Source organism: Hydra vulgaris, chromosome 10 (assembly GCF_038396675.1).
Source record: "Hydra vulgaris chromosome 10, alternate assembly HydraT2T_AEP".
NCBI classification, from domain to species: Eukaryota; Metazoa; Cnidaria; class Hydrozoa; order Anthoathecata; family Hydridae; genus Hydra; species Hydra vulgaris.
In genome coordinates, this window is record NC_088929.1 from 52,044,875 (window position 1) to 52,070,947 (window position 26,073).

At 29.5% G+C, this 26,073-nt stretch overlaps 1 protein-coding gene across 2 annotated transcripts in view; it reads right to left on the minus strand.

The window, feature by feature from the left end:
- Nucleotides 1-25,266, minus strand: part of LOC101240334 (nucleoporin 88) — a 69,315-nt gene extending 44,049 nt beyond the window's left edge. The window contains exons 1-4 of one of the 2 annotated variants that reach the window (XM_065808309.1): nucleotides 24,878-25,266; nucleotides 14,965-15,134; nucleotides 3,991-4,116; nucleotides 238-643 (exon numbers count right to left, since the gene is read on the minus strand). In XM_065808309.1, coding sequence (XP_065664381.1) covers nucleotides 238-643; nucleotides 3,991-4,116; nucleotides 14,965-15,134; nucleotides 24,878-25,093 — 918 coding nt within the window. In that variant the 5' untranslated portion in view covers nucleotides 25,094-25,266. The remainder of the gene's footprint in view (nucleotides 1-237; nucleotides 644-3,990; nucleotides 4,117-14,964; nucleotides 15,135-24,877) is intronic. The other variant, XM_065808310.1, reaches the window with a different exon arrangement.
- Nucleotides 25,267-26,073: the final 807 nt, after the last annotated feature.

Here is a 26,073-nt window from a genome sequence, read left to right on the forward strand (position 1 = left end):
CTACAAGTCTTTTTAACAATTGATTACGCAAAGCATTCTAACCAACAAGAAGAATTTGATTTTTTTTTATCTTCTGTCAGTTTTCTGTCCAATATAAACTAAATTATTTTTATTGTGTTAAAATCAAAAGACTATGCTGGCCAAAACATAACTGTTATTAATTTAGATTCGAGACTTTCTATTTAAATAAACCGAAAGTCGAAAATAAAAACAAGTATAACTATTCTATCATCTTACATTATCATTGGTATCTTCAAGAACTAGACAATGATGGATAACGCCATTTTTCGATGCTATCATAATGGTGGTTGGTACTGTTTCCATGCAAAGTAAACTGCTGTAGTCACAACCATAGTTATCTTGAGAAGGGGGATTCATAATTAATGGACCTTCATGTTCAACATGCAACCTGTTTTGTGTAAACTTGCAATTTAGTACCCACACATCTCCACTCTCTTGCATGACATATATAGGATATACTTCATTTCCTATTTTGTCAATTTTAGGAAGAGCAATATCAAAGTCAACAGCAGCATCACCACAAGCACTTGCATAACTACCACACGATTTATTTGGATTTCCAGCTATATTAAACAAGGAAATTCTCAAAATTGGTTGTTCAGGGTAAGAAGTATCATAAAATCTAAAACAAATTATCATAAAATAGTAATTAATAAGACTTGAATTTTCTAAATACTAAACTTTACATATATACATATATATATACATATATATATACACACACACACACACACATATATATATATATATATATATATATATATATATATATATATATATATATATATATATATATATATATATATATATATATATATATATATATATATATAAAATCAGGCTTTATGATGCAGCATTAGACATAGTGCATGTCTCTATAGATATTTTTAGGCAGTATTTTAATAAAGTAATTAATGTTTATTTTATTTTAATGAAGTAATTAACAATTTAAAAATGCACACCATTGTTACAAAAGCTTAAATTACAAATATATAATATATGCTCATTATTTACAAGTTAAAAAATGTATAAAATATAAAAATAAAGTTTGAGTTTTCATCATCGCAATTTTTCATCATAATATCAAAACAATTTGAATATTTAAAAACTTATCTATTGTTTTAATATGCATAAATAAACGAAATGTAAAAAAAATATATATAGAAGTTAAACTAGGCAAAATAATCATGTAAATATTTATTTAGGCTATGTTTATTTTATAAGTTACATTTGTTCAGGTACATAGAAGAAGAGTATATATAAGAAATACAGCAAGAACCAAAAATAAATTATTACTTTTTAAAAACTTTACTTTTAACTAACTTATTAACAGTTTACTAAATACTGCATCTTATATCAGAAGTGAAGACTTTTAGAAAATCTTCAACAGTGTCATTAACAAAGGTAGGCCTAACATTCCATCTCTCATTCATGGGACTGATCTTATTACCTCCCAAAGAAAAGGCTGAGCTATTTGCAAAGAACTTTTCTTTTAACTTGAATCTTATGGCTAAACACTTTTCATTCCAGTAAAACATGTTAATCCATTGTTGGATATTCAAATCACTCCAGCTTTTATTGCTAAAGTCATATTTCCATTAAACTCATCTACAGCTTGTGGTCTAGACAATATTTATGTCATAGCCTTACAAAAGCATTCTCCAGACCTCTTTCTATTCAACTAAATTAAATTATTCAATAAGGGCTGAACTAAATCTTGTTTTCCTGTCTTCTAGAAAATGGCATCTGTGGTTCAAATTTTTAAAAACTCTGGAGAATATTCTGACCAACTACTGTCCAATCAGTCTTTTATCTGTTATTACCAAAGTCTTTGAGTTTTTGATCAACAAATTTCTAGCATACCATCTTGAGTAACAGACAATCAATACGGTTTTCGAACTTCACACTCAATGGCTGAACTGCTGTGACTAAAAGGTTTATTTGAGCATTACACCATCACACTAAACCATTCATAAGAATTGGTGTGATTGTCTTCTCCATAAGCTTGCTTCATGTGGTGTATCTAGGAAAGATTTTGAGATTATCAAATCATTTCTTTCAAACAGCTTTATCAAAGTCATTCTCGAAGGCCAATAATCTACTTTATTTCCAATAACTTCTGAGGTACCTCAAGGTTATATCTTTGATCCTGTTTTGTTATTTATCTACATTAATGACCTTCCAGAGAATCTTACATCTAAAGTGGCTCTATTTACTGATGATTCAACTTTAAAATCCTGTCTTGACAAAAAGTATTCTCTTTTCAATCGCTTAAAACAGACAGCTCTTCTAGACAAGGTCTAAAACCCATTGTAAATATAGTTTGATCTGCTTTATCTGCCAAGCTTGAGCCTCATTTCCATCGTCATAAAATTAAGTCTCTTTCTCTTTTTACAAATGCTATCATGGTTGCTGCTTAAAGAAGCTATAATCTCTTAACCTAAAGATTATCATGATGCAACTCTAAACCTTTCTGACAATTCATTCAAACTTGACAGTGAACTGGATAATACCCTTAATTACATGCATGTTGATTCTAATTATGCACCTAACATTTCACAACCCATTGAGTTAAGACTGTCTGCCACATTGTCAAGTTAAATTATTTTAAAGAATTCCATTCTTGCTTATGATGATGTATTTAAAAAATCTGGATACAATAGTACACTCATGCACCAACCAAACACTAAACCAATTTAAAGAAAAAAACACAAGTGCAATATTATATGGTACAACCTGCCATTTTGTAAAAATGTCACTACAAAAATCGGTAAACGCTTTCTAACCCTAGTTGAGCAACAATTCCCTATTAAACACAGCCTGCGCAAAATATTTAACAAAAACTCAATTAAGATCAGTTTTTCTTGAATGTTAAACATCAAAACAATAATTGGTTCGCACAATAGAAATATTTTATATAATGAAAAGAATATAGTAAAACAAAAAGCTGTAATCACATTAATAAATCTGCCTGCCCATAGAGCAACAAATGTCTATCTAACAACATAGTATACCAAGCAACAGAATGTTCTAACAAACCTAAATACTAAGAAAAAGTATATACTAACTAAAGTGCAAGTGCAGCCTTTCATTAGATCTAACCATGCTATAGAGATGTCAGAACTTGTTCTGTTATAATCGTAATTTTTTTAAATGGTTGTTTTTAATTTTTGAAATTGTAGTTTTTGGCTGAAGATTACCTACAAGGCATGAAACTTCAAGTAAATTGTTGTTTTTCTTCATTTTAATTATATAATGCTCTATTTTGAAATTCAAATTAAATTTTTAAACTATTGACCACTCTTTTATAATCAAGAATTTTGAATTTTAATACAATATTAAAGCAATCAACTATATATATATATATATATATATATATATATATATATATATATATATATATATATATATATATATATATATATATATTTTATTTTAGGTGCCCCAAGAGGTCCTTCTTGTCTTATCACAGAGCACCACGGAAGAGCATTTGAAAGGAAGTTCACGCCTTCTTCCTTATGGTTATTATAAAACTTGCCCAGAGGTGGCATGGAACCATGGATCTCTTGTAAGTGCAAGTGCGCTAACCACTGCGCTATGGCTGCTCATATATATATATACACACAACTACAAATGCTTGATTAGATAAGCACTGTGACATCACACTAAAATAGTTGCCGGGGATTTCAGTACATACAATGATTACATTATAGTCTGCGGCCTCAAAAGGGTATATACATCAACTAAGGGTTTGGCATGGGGCAACAATCTTTTCTTTGATAATTCTTCCTTTTTTTCTTCTTTTTAAAAAAGCTGTATGCTATAAAGAAACCAAAACTAGCATTTGCTGATCTATACATGCTAAGTAGATATTATATTATGCTAAGTAGATGTTATATAGTAGATATTATATATACAAATTTAATTAAATACACATAAAAAATAATTAAAAAACTTTTATTAATAAACCTCATGCTATTGTCATTAGTCAATACCACAATATGACCATCATTTGGACTTCCACTGTACCAATGACATTGAATTATTTTCAACGATGAATGATGTACATAATAAGACTCATCCACTAAAGACATTCTGTAATAAAAATAAAACTTTTTAGATTAGAAAACTCGCCTGGTTCATACCCTAATTGTACTAATAATCAAATTGAAAACAGATAAATTGTAGTGTAACCCAATATTAACTTTTTGCATCAAACTGTAGTGTAACAGATAAACTGTAGTTTAACCCAATATTAACTTACATATTTATTGTATGTGTAAATATTATTTTGCAATAACTTGGTATTTTGAAAGTAAGAAAATAAGATCTAAAAATTAAATTTTAAAACAAAGTTCTTAAAAAAAAAGGTGACCCAAAATGCATTAACCTTAACACAAACTTCCATTAGACACTTGGAAATGCCTCTCATCAAAGTAACAAACTTAAAAATCGAACAAACAACCAGCCAATTAATACAAACCTCTCTGTAAGTAATAAAAAATATTCTTAATAACACGCAGATGTTTCATTCATTAAGTTATGCATGCAAAGCATGTTTTTAAAGTTAAAAGTAAAAAAACTAACTAATAGTGAAAATCACAGGTTTTTCAAGATTTTAGTTGAAACATTTTCAAGATTTTAGTTTTAAAGTGTTTGAAAACATTTTCAAACATTTTAAAGAGTATTTAAATTAAAACTTTTTAAAAAATTAAAACTGATAAATCCTACAAAGATTTTTTCAAACGATAAAAAAAAAATAACTGAAAAAGTGATAAAAACCTGCTGATAAGCCATGCTTTTAGAACAGTTATCTGACAGAAATGTGACATCCTTCAGAGGGTAAAAGAAATTTTTATCTAATCTAATAATCTAATGCAATCCTAACAAAGCTGCAAGCAACCATTATTAAGTTACTAGAAAACAAATAATAGAGTTTAAGAGCAGGGAGAGGGTTGACAGAAGACAGAAGAAAAGTTGAAGGTTGTATGAGTCAGGAAAACATGAAGATGGGAGAGAGTTCCAAAGGCTTAAAATGCAAGGATAAAAAAATAGACAAGTAAAAGTTTTTAGAGCATGCAGGGGCAGATATAGTGAAAAAATCCAACTTTGCTGAATGATGAGTCAAGCAAAAGTGAGTTTTGGTTGATAGAACAAGAGATGATTTATGGAAGAAAGATTTATCTTCAAAATTATTGAATCCTTCACAAAATTTGAATCCTTGTTGTCCTTAATGGACAGCACTAATTTTTTTATATTTTTTGTAACTTTAAGGGTTCCTCAAAGTTCTATCATCAGTCCTATACTTTTTTAAATCTACATTAACAATCTTCCAGAAAATCTCACAATGGTCAGAAATTTTCACAAAGGTGGCATTTTTCGCTGATGATACTACCATTTATTCTCGTCTTTATAAGAAGCCTACACTCTCCAATTGCTTTGAGGGTGCATTTGAGCTTGAAAAAGAAATTACTTTTGCTACAGCATGGGGCTCTCAATAGCGGGTGAACTTTAACTCAGATGAAACTTAAACCATTGTCACATCCTTGTAATCAACATCAATGAGTGATTAAGTTATAGAAAAAGGTGATTAGGGTTTATCTGGAAGTTATTAATGATTAGGGCTACCTGGAAGTGATTAGTGATTAGGGTTATCTGGAAAACAAGTCACAAAGTTAACTATATGAGTAAGAGATTGAGAAATACAGAATAGGTCTAAGCTACTGTTATAAAAGTTATAAGCTTTAGTATCACCTGGGGTGTTAATTTAAACCTCAAGATACATACATCTGTAGTTTAAACTAAAATCTTGAAAAACCTGTGATTTTCACTATTAGTTGGTTTTTTTACTTTTAATTTAAAATGTAAATTTTAAAAACATGCTTTGCATGCTTAATGAATGAAGTGGTGTAAGAGCCAAGCCATACAGTGTGATGAGTCTAAATGTCACTAATAACAACATTTTTGGAAGAGTGGTTATGATAAGAGAATGATAAAAAAAATTTGAAAAGTGATAAAGAAAAATTTTAAAAGTGATAGATTGAAGAAGTACTAAGCCTAAGCACATAAAAGAATGGTCAGAGGATTCAGACCTGATTTCTTGACAAATAAGTGAATTGATGCATGATAAAAGTACATGCCGAAGCCGAGCATATGACTATTGCAGTCTTTGTGAATCAAAGGATAGTAACCACTAATGATGTGATCTATAGAAGGAACAAATTTAAAATTAGTCTCAGAAAAAACTAGTCTAGTGAATTTTGCAAAAGTTAAGATTCAATTGATGGAAAGTTACTTTGATGACCACTAATATTTGCGAAAGGTATATTGAAACAGCTAGGTGCCAGTGATGGTTTTTTATGTTTAATATTATTGCTTACTTTGGGCATGGTATAAGTTGAAAACTTGACTCATTCCTAGATAGAGCATAGCGTTCCAAGTAATGAGCTATGCAGTTGTCTCGGTCCTGCTAATTAACTTTAAGTCATAACTTAGGGCTCCCTATGTGGCCTCACAATGAACACCAAAGGCACTAACAGAGACACCATCTATGTGCAATATGACACTATTAATACTCTGATATTTTGTAGTTGTTGATGGAATCAGCCTCTTTGAGAACTACCACAGAGTTCAGGAAACTTTACTACCAGTAAGCCTTAGAACCATTAAACTGAGTTTTAGAGCTGTACCCTCATAGGAGATAACAGAAACAGTTGCATAGCGGCAATCAAAAAGGGACAAGAAAAATCTATGAGTAGAGCCAAGAAGATGCAGCATCCATCAACCTAGGAAGAAAAGATTGTGACACAATTTACATCTAAGCCAGCCTAATAAATGAAAAAGAAGTGCGAGGATAGTCAACAGAAATTACTGCTAACCCCTACAAGTTTTTGTCTAGGAGGCCTTCTGCAAGATAGTAACTGAATGCAGTTAATATCTACCAAAGATGATTACTTTTATCAAGAGAGACGAAGGAAAAAGAAATTTACAATACCCAAAATCCTTTCATCTATGCATTTAACTTCTTGAGTAATATGAATTTCATCAGGCATTAAGTTTACAACTTTTTCTTTATTTGTCAAAGACTGTATTTTTTTTTCAAGATACTTTTATTAAATTAGATGGCCTTTGGAGAGTAGCATTTGATTGAAATGTTAAGATATTATCACGTAAAATTATTACGCATTTTTTACTACTTGTAAGGATTAACTCTTTATTATTACTATTGAATAACATTTTTTTGAACTTGATTTTATGTACTTAATTTCAATACTATTCAAGTTTTATTTTTTTCTTAATTTTTATACAGCCTTTATTTCTTTACAAGACGATTTTTTAAAACCTCTTATAAGAAAAAGTTTTACTCAAAACTATTGCCATAAAACAAGTTTCCATTTTAATATTGCAAAATTTCTTTTCTTTTTGGTAATTTTTAAAGAAAAACTTTTTAAAGAATGGATTAAAAATGGTTAATATCTGTTTAAATTAATCTTATTTTAAAATAATCTTATTTCAAAACTTTACGAAACGCAAGTAAAACAAAGTATTTCTTTTATTTATTAAAAAACATTGTTACAACATTGATAATGTATACAAGAGTTGTCTTTATTATCAATGTCGCATCGTCATTTTCTCTTTTACCCATTTCTAGCCTAAAATTTAATTCAAATTGAGATTCTTAACAAACAATAGGATCAAGTTATAAAAAAAGTTTGCAAGAGATCCTATGCTATGTAAGAGCTACTTCTTGATACCAAAATGCATAAGGGACAATGCAGGCCTTGTTTTAAATAAAAAATGCTTAATGCATTAGTCAAATGTGAATTAAAAGTCATAAAACTTCGATAATTTTTTTATTTATTAATTATTACCTTATTATTAATTATTACCGCAAATCCAGTTAAATAAATGTAGAGATACTATTGGGGAATGTATATTTTCTTTCAATTTTTATTTATTTACTTAATTATTTTCAAACATCTTCACTTCTGACAAAGCTGCAAGCAACCACTATCAAAGTTGGAAGTTACTGGAAAAGAAAAGTTAAAGTTTATAAAGCAAGATAGTGATTAAAAGACAACTTAAAAGATTGTAAATTATATAAATTAGGAAAACAAGATAAAGAAGAAAAACTCCAATGAACCAATTTGCAATGAAAAAACCAGATGAATAAGAATTTTTGGAGCCCTTAGGAGCAGTCACAGTATAAGGATGAGATATAATTAAATATTGAGTGATGCAAAAATAAGTTTTAGTAGATAAAATTTACTAAATATATCAAAGAAAATCTACAATGTATCATGTGTGAAGTATTTTTCTGATGACTGAGTGGTACAAACTTTAAAAACTTTATCATCACATTAGAAACATTAATTTAAATGCTAAATGAATGTTTTTTGCTACCAACCATGGTAAATCCCCCTGTGATGGTATTGGTGGGACTGTAATTAATGGGCATATTTTAGATTGGCACAAGAGACACTAACTCTTTAGAGCAACGCCCATTATAGTATTTAGACAAAAGAGAAAGAGAAGCAACATCACAATGATGTGACAATTGCTACAGGAGCAAGTCCAACAATATTTACAATGTATTTTTGCATCTTGGCTAAAAGAGAAAGGGGATCATTCAAAGATTCGCTCCAAATTTGGCAACAGTATTCCATACAAGGGTAGATTTTAGATTTATAGAGATAAATAATAGAATCCGGAGTAAGAAAGTGGCAAGCTCAATAAAGGGATGCAACCTTAGCAGATGCTAATTTTGCAATGGATTTGATATATGGTTTTTAAGAAAGATCGGAAGTAAGAGTTAATCCTAGAGGACAAATGGTAGATGACTAATTAAGTACATTATTGTTAATAAATATAGGATAAAAATTATATCTAGATTGTTGCAATAATAATTAGCTGAGAAAAATTGAGTTTTATATGAGTTAAAGTTCACCAGTCACTGAGAGCCCTATGCTGTAGCAGAAGTAAAATGCTTTTCAAGCTCAAATACCCCTTTCTAGCAAACAGATAGTGTTGGTTTCTTATCGAGACAAGAATAAATGGTAGCATCTTCAGCAAACAAAGCCACCTTAGATGTGAGAATTTTGGGGAGAACATTAATGTAAATTTAAAAAAGTATAGGGCCAAGAATAGAACCTTGAGGAACCCCTGAATTAACAGGAAACGAAGAAGAGTGCTGTCCATTGAGCACAATTTGTATACTATGATTAGTAAGAAAGGATTCAATAGTCTTAAAGATGTTTTCAATAGCCTTTGATAAAGTTTGGTATGCTGATCTTTTTCATAAAAAATTTTATGAAAAAAACCAGCATACCAAATTTTATCAAAGGCTATAGAAATATCAAGAGTGATAACCTTAGCTTCTTTACATCTATTTAATGCACGATAAAACCTATCAGTAATTACTGTTAACAAACCAGTAGTAGTACAAGAAGACTGAAATCCATATTGATGATCAAAAAAAAAGTTATTAGTTTCAAGATGAGAGATATGTGTTAATTTAGTTTCAAGATGAGAGAAGTGTTTGTTAATTAAAGATTCAAAAACCTTGTTTATGATCGAGAAAGACTATTGAGTGATCAAACCATGATCATAAGCACCTAAAGGTGAATGTGGAGAAACTGAGCATAGACTAGAACCAGAAACAAAACATAAGTCGAGTAGAGAAGGTAAATGAACTTAATTATTATTTCTAAAATTTCTAATTGTGGCTTCACAACTAAAAAAGTTTTTTTATCTTCAAAAAAAATAGGTAATAATAAATAAAAAAATTACATTTTAATGAATAAAGTGCTTATTAAGTAATAGACTTAAAGTAAATAAGTATTTATTTACTTTAAGTCTATTACTTAATAAGCAATTTTGATGTGAAAGCAAAGATTAGTTTTCTAAACAACATTTGTTAAAATTATATTGCTGCATATACCATTTATTAAAAAATAAACGCAGCGCATTAACATGTTATAAAAAAAATTTAACATATGTTTTGAAAAATTTTGTTGCAACCTCGGAACACATTTACAAGGAATTTAGTTTTTAGTAAAAAAAAAAAATGTTTATGAAGAAAAACTGAAAAAAATAATTGCGATAAAAATGAGCTAATTTTTTTTGAGAATAAATAAAGTTTTAATATTGAAGAATATTTAGTAATATTTTTAAACAAATTTGACATTTAAGTTAAATGAGTTAAATAAACCAAGCATTAACTTTAATTTTATTAGTTTGTTTATGCGACACAATGGTCGCAAAAAACTGGACGGTTTCAATGGAACCGTCCAGTTCCGTAGACCTGAGTGATGTGAAAATAGAAGTAAATTGTAGATGATGTCATTGGGTGAGAATCATAAATGAATGTAAAGACTATTTTGTAGGAGGAATAAAATATTAGGACTCAGGGATAGGGTGAAAAATAACTCACGCTCTAGTCATCTTAAACAAATGATAAAACAATGGTCTATGAGTAAACAAGTCAATATAGATCTGCTGGTTTATTAACAGCAACCATGGCTAAAATTATCGCACCATACAAAAACAATAAAATAAGTAGATAACAAAATATTAAGTAAAATGATAAAAAATGATAGTACAGGCAATATGAAAAGAAATAATAGGCTAATAAATGTGGTACTATTTATGGCCTAAACTCTAGATAAAAAATTGAAAACTGATAATCACCTGTGTGAGATAAAAGTATATAAATGTCGTTAATGTAACAACTTCATTACATAAGGCTCACAAAGCGCTATAATACGTGGGTATAAAAGGTAAAAAATGTTGGTGCCATGATAACCAATCAGAATTAAGTAGTGGATAATGGTGATCCCCCTCCTCAGGAATGTACTGCAATCACCAATGACGTTTCAGAGAGCCCGAGACCTGCACTAACGCCACTCGCCAGGGGCGTGTCCTTGCAACAAATCTCACTGCCTGCACTCTACGTCATGCTAGTCAATATAGCAATATAATAGGATACACTACAAAAGCCAAAAATCCCAATCCCTATTCCAGTTTTTAATACAGCTCCAACATTCTAAGAGATCTCATGAGGGTGGTAAGGGATGCGTGTGGTGTAAATATAAACAAATATGTAAATACATATAAATGTCATGTACACTTACACTAGAAGAGACAAACGTGTACACATGCATGTATGCGCATGTATTAAAATAAACAATTTTAATGTATAGAAATAACACAAAGCAAACAGAATTTAGTAATTAATAATTATGAGTAACTTACCGTTTCTTTTATGGCTGAAATGTGTCTTATAAATATAACAAGTAAATACCACTCATAAACATCGAAACTAAGAATGTTTGTGGTTAGTATAAAAGTAGTTAGTCCAATAGTATGAGAAATATAAATCTTGCCTGATAAGTCGAAAAATAGCTAAGACACAAAAAACAGACTCAGATAAGTTAAAAAATGATTAGCCAGAGATAAAAAAATACAGACATATAATCAGTAGGCAGAAAATAGTGAGAAAATAAACAATGAGACAATAAATGCGATTTTTTACTAATAGCTTATAACCACTGAAAAATGTAACGTTTAAAAACAATATTGTTGACAAAACGACCAAAAGAACATTAGTGAACACTGTATAGTGCAAACCACAACCAACTAACTTAGCAACATCAGATCAAGAAAACTAGATAAAAACAAAAAACCTAATGAGATCGTGATATATCTAAACTTATCTAATAGTACAGTTCAGTATACTCCAACCAAGAATAATTTTGTTAAAAAAATACGCTAATATGTATTTTTGTGGAAAATTATTGTGCTGTTATGCTCACAAATATGCGGTCTCATTCACACATTATAACACAAATCTGAATAAATATACAAGGACAAGGTCAAAAAAAGATTATGAACAAAAGTATATGATAAAAAACAAATATTTGATATACTGATTTTAGAGAATGCTGATGTCTACAGATGTGATGGTGTAGTGCATTAGTATGTACAGTTTGGTTGTCTCGTATGGTCTTGTTACGTTTTTATTCACTTTCAAATCGGGTGAAAGCTAAACACACTCACTCCTTGCGCTTATGGACTAGCACATAATAAAAGCCAGACGTATGACCTACAGAATGGATTTCAATTGATCGAATGCACACATTAGTCACCGTAGGCCACAAGCCATCACTCTTAGCCAAAAGAGCTACTGCCCCGTGCTGGTGTGGAATGATGTGCTATGGAGTGAGATTTTAAATCCGAGCACATAGTCAGAGAGTGCTGATCCCACGTGCATTGTGGAGCTTCCGAATGAATGTGTGTGTGAGTGTCAGCATAACCATTAGGTTATTGAGCGCCATAACCATATCCAGCAAGATAGCCTAATGTCTGTTTTGTTATTGTGGTGTACATTGGAAGAAGTCGGGGCTCACCAGCCACAAAGAACAATTTTAATTGTTTATGCAACACAAAGATCGCAAAAAGTGACCAATGGAGCCGCCCAGTTACGAAGACCTGGGAGAAGTGAAAATAAAAACAGATTGTAGATGGTGTCATTAAATAAAAAATAAAATTCATAAGAAAATATAAAATGTGTGGCAAGACTTTTGTGAAGTAGAAAAACGAAGAATAGACGATAAGGAGGCATGGGGAGAAACAACTAACGCTCTAGTCACTCTGTGTGTAAAACATATGCAACAAAGAACAAATATTTGATATACTGATTTTAGAGACTGTTGATGTATACAGATGTGATGGTGTAGTGCATTAGTATGTACCGTTTGGTCGTCTCGTATGGTCTCGTTATGTTTTCATTTACTTTCAAATCAGGCGAATAGAAAACTAAACACAATCACTCCTTGTGCTTATGGGCTAGCACATCAGAGCCAGACGTAAGACAAACAGAATGGATTTCAATTGATCGAATGCACACATTAGTCACCGTAGGCCACAAGCCAATATTGAAGAATATTTAGTAACATTTTTAAATGAATTTGACAATTAAGTTAAACGAGTTAAGTAAATCAAGCATTAACTTTAATTTTATTAAACTTAAATATTTTAATCAGAACTAAATAATTTTTTTTTAAATCAAAATCAATTTTTTTTTCCAGAACAAAATTATACATTTTTATTAATTAGTTTAAAATTAAATCATATTTTTCGTCAGAATTAGATTATGCATTTAAATTTATTTAAATTAAATAATACTTGAAGTATTAGCATTTCATACCAAAAAATCAATCATTACAATAAAATATTTAGGGATTTTTTTTTTTTAGATTTCATTCAATTAACTTCGTTTATAAAAAAGATTTGTTGATAACTATAAACAATTTTTTTTTCAGTTACTAAATATTTAATAAAATAATCAATAAAATAATTAATAGCTTAATAAAGATTAGGTTTTGTTAGTTTTTAATTCAACTTGTATTTTTATAATTAGTAAATAGCACTTATATCTAACATAATAAACTGCGGTAGTGGTGTAATGGTAGAGCGCTCACTTTAAAAGTGAGTGGTTCCAAGTTTGATCTGGATGAAGTCCCTGGTAGTACCGCACTCAACTTGTTTCTCTGTGCGGCAGCCTTGTTCGTCAAGGTTTGTGTTTCAAAGTTATAGAGTTTAGAGAAGGTTATAACCACAATTAAGTAGCCTCTTTGTCTGTAGTGGCCTTCTCTGCCTTGAGGAGGTAAATTAAAATTTAAAAAAAAAAATTTATATTCAAACTTTTGTAACAAACTTTTTTACTTAATAGTCATTAAAAAGTTAAAGTGGTTTTTTATAAAATTAACTGCTTTTTTTTGTCTTTTTTAAGAATGGAAACCTCCCATTAAATCTTATTGATAGATGAGTTAAAACCAACCAGCAGCTCTACTTAAATGACATTTTAAAGTCTTATGTGAAACCTCATGCAGACAGAATGTTTGTCTTTTATACTTTTCAGCAAGATTTTGCCATGACATACAAAGCAAAAACCGTTCAAGTATGGTGTGAGAATATCCCTTATTTAATTCCAGTGTTAAAATGAAATTCTGAACAATCTTGCCCATACCAGCTGTGATTTATTCAAGAGAGTTCATATGTATCAAAGAAAATGGAGAAGTATTTGAAATAAATTAATTTTTTTAATTAAATATTAAGGTAACTTTCAAAAAAATCTAGTTTTTTATAAACCAAAACAGTGCTCTAGTTGTTTATAAACCAAAATAGTGCTTTCCCTGCACAAAATTTTTAATAATGTTGAGAATTTTTTTTTGGTGTAGGCAAGTAACATTTAGATATAGAAACACCAAAAATTATCAATTTTGATACTGTATATTTTATATTTTCATTATTATTATTCATAATGAAGACAAAATTCTTACAAAAAGGATCCCAAAAGTACAGAAACAAGTTGTGTTCATATCTTAAATAAACCTTAGAAAAAAAGTTGATTAAATGTACCAAAACAAAATTTTTTTTTTTTTTTTTTTCAATTATTCACTTTTGCTTTTGAACTGAATAAAAACTATAACTGCAATTATTTTTTGAACAAAAATTGCTGATAACAAAATTTATGTATTCTCTTTTTTATACCCTAAAAACATAAATATCTGTGTATGCTATACACAGATATTTATGATAACTTTTTCTTAAAAAATAAAATACCAAATATGTAGTTAAAAAAACTATTGATGAATAAATAAATTTATTTTAATAAATTGATAATTGTAACACTGATGACAGATTAATGTTCTCAATAGAAATAAAATAAGTAAATAAGTATAATAACCTTCTTTAGCACAGAGCAAGCAAAAAAAAGATGGATAATTTAGGATCTCGTTTTTTAATTTCTCTAATTAAAATGTTTCTATTAGGATTGTGGATACATTTAACCCAGAGGTTAAAAACCATTTTAGGACTAAACTGGCACTGAAAAATCTAAAAAAAAAATACATGAAGAAATAAAAAATACAAATCAAATACTTGCAATGGATGACAGCTTTCCCACCTTCGTAGTTTCCAGCTTCACCCCACTTTCGTGGTAACTCAATCAAGCCAATACCATGTTGTCCATAAACTAATGCATGATAGCCAGTAACGCTACATTTTATTGAAGAAACGTCAAACAGTGGTGAATGAGATGTTCGTAAAACCTTTATAAATGTGTGTGTGTATATATATATATATATATATATATATATATATATATACACAGACATATATATAGAGCTTTCAAAAAAAATAGGCGCATTAAAAAATTGAGTACATTTTCTTTTTCAAAACATCATAAAATCCCATCCATATTTCCTAAAGAATTATTTCTGTACAACTAACATGTAAATAACAAGTTCCTATATAGTTTTTTTTAATAATTTACTTTTTTTCAAAGGAATACAAATAACATACTGGAAAAGATTGTAAAAAAAAATAGGCGCATAAACTTTTTAATCGACTTCCATTCTACTTTCTTATCAACCCAACTGTTATTCATAACAATTTTATTAATTTATATATTAGTTTGACAATTTCCCATAAAATGTTGGATAAAATTACTTATGATGATCAAAAATAATTTGAGATGACCTAAAAGTAAATATACATAAAAATGGGTCAAAAAGAAGCGAAGCAACAAAGTGGTAAATAATAGGTATGAAGGATGACTCAATGATCAGTAATAGAGAAATAGCAAGAAAACTAAAATTTTCAAAGAATTGTGTCAGATATACGCCAGGGCTCAATTTAATGGTCAGACATTTGACATTGTCCGGCTAAAACCTCAGATTGTCCAATCAATATACAAAGTAATCAGACATTTTGACCGACGGTAATTAAATTCTACAAAACAAAGCTTGCACAGGAATGGCATGCGATCGAACGTTATTACTGACCATGCATATGATTTTTTTATTTTGTTACAACTTGAACATGACTTTTTAGATGTTTTAATGATTCAAACATTTCAGAAATAGGCTTAAAAAAAAAACTTTAAACTAAACTTAAACTAGGAAAAAAAAATGAAAAAAGCTAAAGAATAAGCAAAACATACAAAAAAGAAAATAAATTAGCTTTAAAATAAAAATAAAAAAACTTGAAGTTAAAATTACTTTTGTTATGTTTTTAATTGCTTATGAAAAAAACTACTTTGAAACTTATCTTTTAAAGCATTTAATTAACGTTAGGCAAAACGCTTTCGCAAATTACTTCTATTGATTGTTTAATTAACACGGCTGTTTCACTTTATATAAAAACGAGCATGACCCCATGAGTTTATCAAAAAAAAAAGTGTTTTTGCTAAAAAAAATAAAACGTATAAAAAATTACTAACTTTAAAATAATAGTATCTTTTTTCTATAAATGCTTACATCTTCAAACCAAAAAATATAAACGATTCATCTTTCCTTGTTAAATAAATATTTACATTAATTGAAACAAAAATAATTATTTTTAAATATTTTTAATGATTTAGAATCACTTTTCTGGTTTTTCCATACTTTGCGGAAAACCTGAGTGGGCTAACTAAAATTTGATAACATAGCTTTGTGCTTGATAGTTGAAATTTGAAACACTTAGCCATAAATGTCCATTCTATCTGATTCCTACATCATCCTGATGATTTTTTTTACAAAAAGACTGTTTTTAATGCATTTATATTTTTTAATTTATCGATTTTAAATGCAAAATATAATAGTTATGATGGATAACATAAGTTATTGAAATTTCAACCTTTAATGCAAATAAAAATAAAAAAATTATTTTAGGTACCGTCAGCTATGGTATCAAATATGTCTTTAAAAATGTCATACTAACAACAAATCTTGTTAGTTTTAGGCATATATTTGTGTTCATGTCACATGCTAGGGCTGACTACTATCTGCGTTTGACCATTATGACAGAATAAATGATACACTAACCTTAATAGAACCAACTTTGTCTATGAGTAGTAAAAAATTAATACAACTGACTATTAAAAAATAAATTAATTAAGAGCTAATTGACAAAAATATATATATACTTAAGTAATTTTTGTTGTATAACTAGAAACATGAAATAGTCAGATGCAAAGAAGATATTCAATTTTCTTTGACTCAAAGTCATGGTATCCCCTTTGACTCAAAGTCATGGACTTGAATTGTTTAAAAATAACTTATTGTCTTGTGGACTATAAAGGGTTAATAAGTTGGAAAAAAATATTGAATAAGTTTTTAATTTAGATGTATAATTGATTGATCGGCTGTAAATGATGTCTTTTAAAATGGTCGGTTGTGCAGGAGTCGGTCTTATCCTTTGTCATAATTAACAGTCAGCGCTGCAGAATCAACTCTAAATAATCACACAAAGTAGTTGGTCAAAACAGGAATTCTAATAAATCTATATTAAAACTCTTAATTAAAATTAAAAAGTCAACTCTAGCAAAAGCCACCTTTGTGATAACATTTTATTTCAATGACATAACCTTTATGCGTTACACCCCAAACTATTTATTAACCAATTTTTTGGCGAGTCAAATTTCGAAGTATAAAGTAAACAAAATTACGCAGAATTTTTCTCTTTGAATTATTAAACTAACAGCAGATAAGTTGTTAAAAAGTTATCTACTCTGGTTAAAGAATAGAATATAATTCTCATACATATCAAATTGGTGTGAAACTTTAGTTCAATAAATTAAAAATTTGTAAAAGTTATTGTCACAATTGTGAGTTGAGCAATTGTTCTTCTGGTTTAGAATGAAGTATGAATCTAGTATAAACGGGGTGTAAAAGATTTATTTTATTTTATTTTTAACATCTTCCCTTCCAATAAGGCTGCAAGCAACCTATTTATTAGGCTGGCGCAGATGTATTTTAATACATTGTTTCCAGTTTAGGATGTTGAATGCTGGATCTTCTTGACTCAATGCATGGGTTTTGCTTGTGTCTCTGTTTTTATGACTAGGCAACTCATTCTATTATCTCCTAATGAGGGTACAGCTCTAAAACTCAGTTTTATGGTTCTGAGGCTGGCTAATAGTCAGGTTTCCCGAACTCTGTGGTAGCTCTCAGAGAGGCTGATTCCATCAAAAGCTGAAAAATATCAAAGTATTTAACAGTGCCATGTTGAGCATGGATGGTGTCCCTGTTTGTACTTTTGGTGTGCATTGCGGAGGCCACATTTGGAGCCCTTTGTTACGGCTTAGGGTTTATTAGTAGTAATGAGGCAATTGCTTGGGCTATTAAGCAGTGTTCTAAGTACCATCTATGCTTTGATTCAAGTTCTTCAATCAAATTTAAAAATGAATAAAGTACCAAAAACTATAAAACACAAAAAACCATCATCATCACCAAGTTCTCTAAACCTATCATTCACTAATATTCGTGGTCTTCGAAGTAACTTTTCTTCTGTTGAGTCTTATCTCTTGCAAAGTTCACCAGACCTACTTGCTCTTTGTGAGACTAATTTGAGTTCGGCTGTCTCATCTTGTGATCTTAGTGTTGATGGTTATCTTTCTCTAATTCGTAAAGACTCCAATAGTCACATGCTTGGCCTGGGCATTTACATTCGTGAGAATTCACCCATTTGTCGTGAAACGAGGTTTGAATCCACAGACTATTCTTTTATGTGCTTTCGTTTAGCACCACTTCACTCTATTGCCTTTCTCTTTGTTCTATATCGCTCTCCTTCATCTCAAGACTGCACACTTTTTGACATTATTTCTGATCATATTGACCAAGCCCTCTCTCTTTATCCATCAGCTAACATAGTTGTTTTTGGTGACTTTAATGCTCACCACTCTGAATGGCTTGACTCTAGTGTCAGTGATTCGGCAGGCATTAAAGCCCACAACTTTTGCCTTTCTCAATCCCTAACTCAAATAGTCAACTTTCCAACTCGCTTTCCAGACAACCCGAATCCTTCACCTTCTCTACTCGACTTATGTCTTGTTTCTGATCCTAGTCAGTGCTCAGTTTCTCCACATTCACCCTTAGGTTCTTCTGATCACAGTTTGATCTCTCTAAAACTAATATCTCATTCTTCTTCATCACCTGAATCCCCCTATTATCGAACCTCTTACAACTACAGTAAAGCAGACTTGGATTCTTTCCGTGATTTTCTTCATGATGGTCCTTGGGTAGAAATCTTTCGTCTTCCTGTCGACAAATGTGCTTCTTACATAACTTCGTGGATTCAGGCTGGCATGGAATCTTTTATTCCCTCTCGACGATTCCAGGTCAAGCCTCACTCTCCTCCATGGTTTTCCTCACACTGTGCTGCTGCGATTGCCAATCGAAACCGTTACTTCCATATTTATCAGCAAAACAATTCTCCAGAAAACAGACGTCTGTTTATTACTGCTAGAAACAATTGTAAAAAGGTTTTGTCTAACGCCAAAACCCGCTATTCTCAGGTCATGAAATCTGGTATCTCATCTCAAAAATTAGGCTCTTGTGACTTCTGGAGAATCTTTAATAATATCAATAATAAGGGCAAATCCATAATTCCACCTCTCTTGTATGGTTCAGACTTCGTCACCTCACCTAAAGACAAAGCCAAATTGTTTGCTAAAAACTTTTCATCAATTTAATCTCTTGATTCCACTAGTTGCGCTCTACCTGATATTACCAACAAACAGGTTGATCAATTGCTTGACATTCATATCACTCCAGCATCTGTATCTAAAGTGATTTCCTGCCTAGACTCTTCTACAGCTGGTGGCGCTGACAACATACCTGTTATTGTCTTGCAGAAGTGTTCTTCGGAGCTTTCATCTATACTCTCAAAACTATTCAACAAGTGCTTATCAGAGTCTTGCTTTCCAGCCTGCTGGAAAGCGGCATCTGTTATCCCTATCTTCAAAAATTCTGGAGAGCGATCTGATTCGTCTAACTACAGTCCCATAAGTCTTCTTCCTATCATAAGCAAGGTTTTTGAATCTTTAATTAACAAACACTTAATTTCTCATCTTGAATCTAATAACTTACTTTCTGACCATCAATATGGATTTCGATCTTCTCGTTCTACAGCTGATTTGTTAACAGTAATAACTGACAGGTTTTATCGTGCATTAGATAAAGGTGGAGAGGTTAAGGCCATCGCTCTTGACATTTCAAAAGCTTTTGATAAAGTTTGGCATGCTGGTCTTCTCCATAAGCTTTCTTCTTATGGTGTATCTGGCAACATCTTTAAGATCATTGAATCCTTTCTTTCCAATTGTAGCATAAAAGTTGTCCTCGATGGACAACACTCTTCTTCTTATTCTGTAACTTCAGGGGTTCCTCAAGGTTCAATCCTTGGCCCTATACTCTTTTTAATTTAAATTAATGATCTTCCAGATATTCTCACATCTAAGGTGGCATTGTTTGCTGATGATACTACCATTTATTCTTGTCGTTATAAGAAACCATCACCCTCTGATTGCTTGGAGGGGGCATTTGAGCTTGAAAAGGATCTCACTTCTGCTACAGCATGGGGCTCACAGTGGCTGGTGAACTTTAATTCAGTTAAAACTCAATTCTTTCAGCCAATCGTTATCGCAATAATTTAGATCTTCCTATATTTATGAACGGTGATGTACTCGATGAGTCATCTACTCTTCATCTTCTAGGATTAACTCTTCCTTCCAATCTTTCTTGGAAACCATATATCAAATCGGTTGCAAAGTTAGCATCTGCTAATGTTGCATCTCTTTATCGAGCTCGTCACTTTCTTACTTCAGATTCTATTCTCTATCTCTATAAATCTCAAATCCGGCCTTGTATGGAATACTGTTGCCATATCTGGGGCGGATCTTCTAATGATGCCCTTTCTCTTTTAGACAAGGTGCAAAAACGCATTGTAAACATTGTTGGAACTGCCCTCGCAGCCAACCTCCAACCATTATCACATCGTCGTAATGTTGCTTCTCTTTCTCTTTTCTACAAATACTATAATGGGCACTGCTCTAAAGAAATAGCTTCTCTTGTGCCATCTACTATAATTCATTCTCGTGTTACTCGTCATTCAATTAAGTGTCATCCTTTTTCTGTGACTGTTCCTAAGTGCTCCAAAAACGCTTATTCGTCTAGTTTTTTTCCTCGAACATCAGCTCTTTGGAATTCGCTTCCTTTATCTTGCTTTCCTGATTCATATAATTTGCAATCTTTTAAGTTGTCCGTCAATCGTTATCTTGCTCTACAATCTTCATCTTTTCTCTTTCAGTAACTTCCAACTTTAATTAGTGGCTGCTTGCAGCCTTGTTGGAAGCGAAGATGTTTAAAAAAAAAAAAAAAAACACTATTAGATTTGGAAGTTACTGGAAGAGAAAAGATGAAGATTGTAGAACAAGGTAACGACTGACAGACAATATAAAAGATTGCAAATTATATGAATCAGGAAAGCAAGATAAAGGAAGCGAATTCCAAAGAACTGATGTTTGAGGAAAAAAACTAGAGAAATAAGAGTTTTTGGAGCATTTAGGAACAGCCACAGAAAAAGGATGAGACTTAATTGAATGATGAGTAACACGAGAATGAATTTTAGTAGATGGCACAAGAGACGCTAGCTCTTTAGAGTCCATTATAGTATTTGTGGAAAAGAGAAAGAGAAGCAACTTTACAACGATGTGATAATGGTAGGAGGTTGGCTACAAGAGCACCTTACTTAAAATGCATTTTTGCACCTTGTCTTTAAATGTTTAGACTGAATATTCCAAATAGAAATCTAACTTTATTTTGTAATGCAATGAATTTATCAGCTTAGTGAAGTTATTTTCTAAAGCAAGTAATTCTAGATTTAAAAACATACTCATTTAAACCCCTTTTAATGACATTTTTAATAATTTTGCAAAAATTGCAGTTTGCTTTCAGACTTTAATAAAGTCTGTTTTAGTTAACCTTTAATAATTAAATATAGTTTTTTTGTTTTTATAATAGTCAAACAATGAGTACATTTAATAATATCTGAAATACATTATCTGATTTTTTTTTTTTTTTGATAAAAAGTAACATCAAATTAACAAAATTCATCCAAGTTCATTATTTGTTGCCTTTATTTTAAACTAAAAGAAGTTTTTTTACTAATACATTAAATTTAGTAAGATGAAACATTTTATTGATGTTTTTTTACAAAACAAAATTATCTTTAATATTTTAAGAGTTGTAAATGTTTTGGTAACACCCCTTAAGTTAATATTTTTAAAAAATAGCAAGAAGTCGTAAAACTTGGTTTAAACAGCCATGTAAAAGAACAAATTTTATTTAAATTATTGAAAAGTGAAATTAAATTATTGAAAAGAAAAAAATATAATATTTTTTTAGTTGTATAAACATCTTTTTCAAAAAGTTGCAAAAAATAATAGTTTTAAAAAATAACACAGTCTTTTTAAAATCGTAATTTTTAACCAAGTCAAGTTTAAAAAAAAAACTTTTAAACAATACTTTATAAAAATAGAAACAAAAAAAAAAAAATAGAAACAAAAAAAAAAATAAAGCAATCAAATCATGGGAAGACTTAATTTAACTTATTCATAATTTAAAATAACTTAAAAAAATAATTTTTTAAAAGATTTTTAGAAAGACATGGAAAAATAGTTTGAAACATTTAAATTTATCATATAAAATACATTCCAATTAAAAAAAATTTCAATATAATATTTAATTTACACATAATGGGCCTATTTTAAATGATCATTATAATTAATTTTTTATTTTACTTAGAGCCTTCACATAAAATAAAAACTTTAAAAAAGATCAATGATTAAAAGTAATACGTAACGTAACAATTTTTTATATTGCGTTTAAATTGCTTAAACATAAAAACAGCAGTTGTCAAATGGTAAAGAAAAAAAAAAATAAGCGTTGTCAGTTACGGCTTGAAAATTTAAGTTTATCTAAAAAAAATACAATATTAAATTGAAACTACTCTATTTAAAAACAAAAATCTGCCACGAAATATTCTAAATAATAAGAAAAGAAACTACAATTTCACTAGACTAACATACCCTAACACTAGACTAAATAAACTGAATAACATGACAAAGATTTCGATTGCATAAGCCAGTTCAGTAAAACCGTAAAAATTATATTTTAAATACTTCATCAGACACTGTTCAATCCAAACAAGACTTGATCAGACATTTTGTTTGGGACCTTTTAAAAAATTAGATTGAGCCTTATACTCTAATGACATTTAAAACAACATGTGGCATCCAACTTCATGCAGGATCAAGAAGGTAAAAAAAAGTACTGAACACGAAAATAGTCTCATATTTCGTCAAAAAAAGAGCCAATCCGATGTTAAGCTATCATGAACTTACCAACACATTCAACGAAAACCGTGAAAAATATATTTTGTCAAATACAGTTAGAAATATTTTACTGTTGAAAAAAGTAAGTGTCTATATAGCTGTTAGAAAACAGCTGTTAACAGCCAAAATATGGCTCACAAGATTTAGTTAATGAAAAGTTTCCAACGAAATCTGCAACAACCTTGTAAAACCAATGCAAAAAAGACGTGCTGCTTGCAAAAAAGCTCGTGGGGGATATTTTATATACTATTTTAGATTGTTATTTTTTTTTTGCTTTAATTTTTTATAAATTGCAGTTTTTTACTGGTATTTTTTGTTATTATGTTTGATAACATTTTTATATACAACTTTATGTTTTAGTATGCCATCCAATATGCAAGATTTGTTTAAAAAAGATTTTTCTTGCAAATAAAATAAAATTTGTTCAATATCTTCTTTAGTTTTTATTTTATAGTAGTTTAAATATGCTTTAAGCAACAAAATTTTACTGCGCCAATTTTTTTTGAAAGCACTATATATATATATATATATATATATATGTATATATATATATATATATATATATATATATATATATATATATATATATATATATATATATATATATATATATATAATTTAAATAATTTCTATTTAAATTTAAAAATTAATTTAAAAAGGTAAATTTTTTAAATCTCACACACCAACCTAACAATAACCATTCGGCAAGCACTTTCTTGTGTGCTTTCGAGAATATTCTATGTTAAGATTTATTTAAATGGAATAATCAAGATGATAGATGATGGAGAATCAGTGGTCAACTACTATATTCACAATTGAAAAATTTGAAAACAATCTCTCTGATAGTTGTAAAGAAACTGAAAATGATTTTTTCTTAACTTGATATACAGCAATTAGTACTTAGTGACAGCAGCATACAATTTACATCCTCAGAACTCCAAACATTAAATAAGTGGGAATTAAAGCAAAAAGTAGCATCCCTGAGTATCAACAACCAATTAGAATGGTTGAGAGATGTGCTAACACCAAAGAAATTGCTAATCAAAGCAAAAAGGTTGATTAAGGATCTGTGCCAGGCTCTACTATAAGTGAAAATTACTTAATATTTCTTTTGTAAGCATAAGTAAATCCAATTGATATAACTAAATTTAAAAATTTTAAATTTACAAAAGAATTATTACAGCAAACACACAGAAACGTTAAAAAATAAAGGAAATGGAGACAGAGACAACTGATGTTTTAAGTTAACACAAGCAAGTTAACACAAGCAAGTTGACATTTGTCTGATGATTTGGTGTTTAGTTTCAAGGTTTAAATTTTAGGGAGATCGAACAGATATGCAGGAGATTTAGTAATATAATTTTTGGTATATTAAGACATGATTAATATCATTAATAATGATATGATTTTCTTTATAGGTATACTTATATATACTTATAGGTATATATATAAAATTAAAGCTTTTTTTCTAAAAAAAAATTTTAATTATCCTGTTTACTATTCATTACTTTTAGTTTATCATTTTTCTGTTTCTTTTTTTATTTCAGGTTAGTCTTATCTTACAGACTTAAGCAAATAAAAAATTTTAGGTATAAAATTTTTTAATCAATAAACAATAAATAAGATTAATAAAAAAACCTGGTACTCGTCATCACCAAGTTTATTTGTCAATTCCTGCATAAATTTTGAAACACTTATTGAATAAATGCATTTTTGAATTTCAGACCAATATAAAAGAATGCCATTATTTACAGTCAACAAATCTTTAATAGATTCATTTGATGTAGTTTCCTGAATTTCAGATTGGATTTCCTTTAGAAAAGACTTGCATGGTTTATGATAAGAACAAGCCATACTTTTTTTTTTTGTCACATTACTTTCACTTTCGCATTAATTAAATCAAGCTGCATCCGTAAAATCCAAACATAAATACGGATAGAACACCATTGGTAATAGACCGTTTCGGAGATAGCGTAGCCATCTTGGAAAAATATTCTTGGAGGTGCAAGGCGAACTTTGAACTTTCCGTTTTTATGCGAAATGTCACATAAAAAGTATGAAAATTTTCTTAATTTAAGTTCAAAATAACTCATAGATAATTAGTCTATTATTGGTTAAAAATTATTTGGAAAAAAAGTTAAACTTGTTGCAAGAGCTTTTGCTGCTATGGAACTTTTTCTTAAATTTATATCTTCACAATTTAAAACGAAAAGAAAAAGTGATATTAAACCTTTTATTTTGGTTTTAAATTTTATATTATAAAATAAGTTTATGCATTTTTTATTTAATTACACACTTATTTTATATTGAACAGTAAAGTTAAACTTTTATTATTTTAAATAGTACAGACTATACCGTATAAAAACTTTAAATCAACAATTCACTTTAGTGCATACATTTTATTACAGTGAATTGTTTGATCTCATTTTTAAAAATTAGTTATAAGTTTGAAACTAGTTGATATACTTTTATTGCTTTTTTTTAGAAAAAAATCATTTAGTAAGTAATACCTAGTATGTAATACAATGCAAAGTCATAGCAGATGTGTAGTTGGTGTCTGTAATAATGACAAAAGATACCCTGACAATGTAATAAAACAGAGCAATGTTGAAGGAAATTTAATAATGCACAAGTTACCAACATGTAACGAGAGAAGAAATGCATAGATACATCATGTTAGCACTGGTAAAAGATTTTGTTATCCCTAAAAACTTTTTTGTTTGTTCAAATCACGTCCTTGAAGAAAAACCTACAAAAGATAATCTTGATCCAGCTTTGTTTTTAAAAATCTCTACTAACACCAAAATGACATCGAAAAAGAGAAAAGTGCCTAT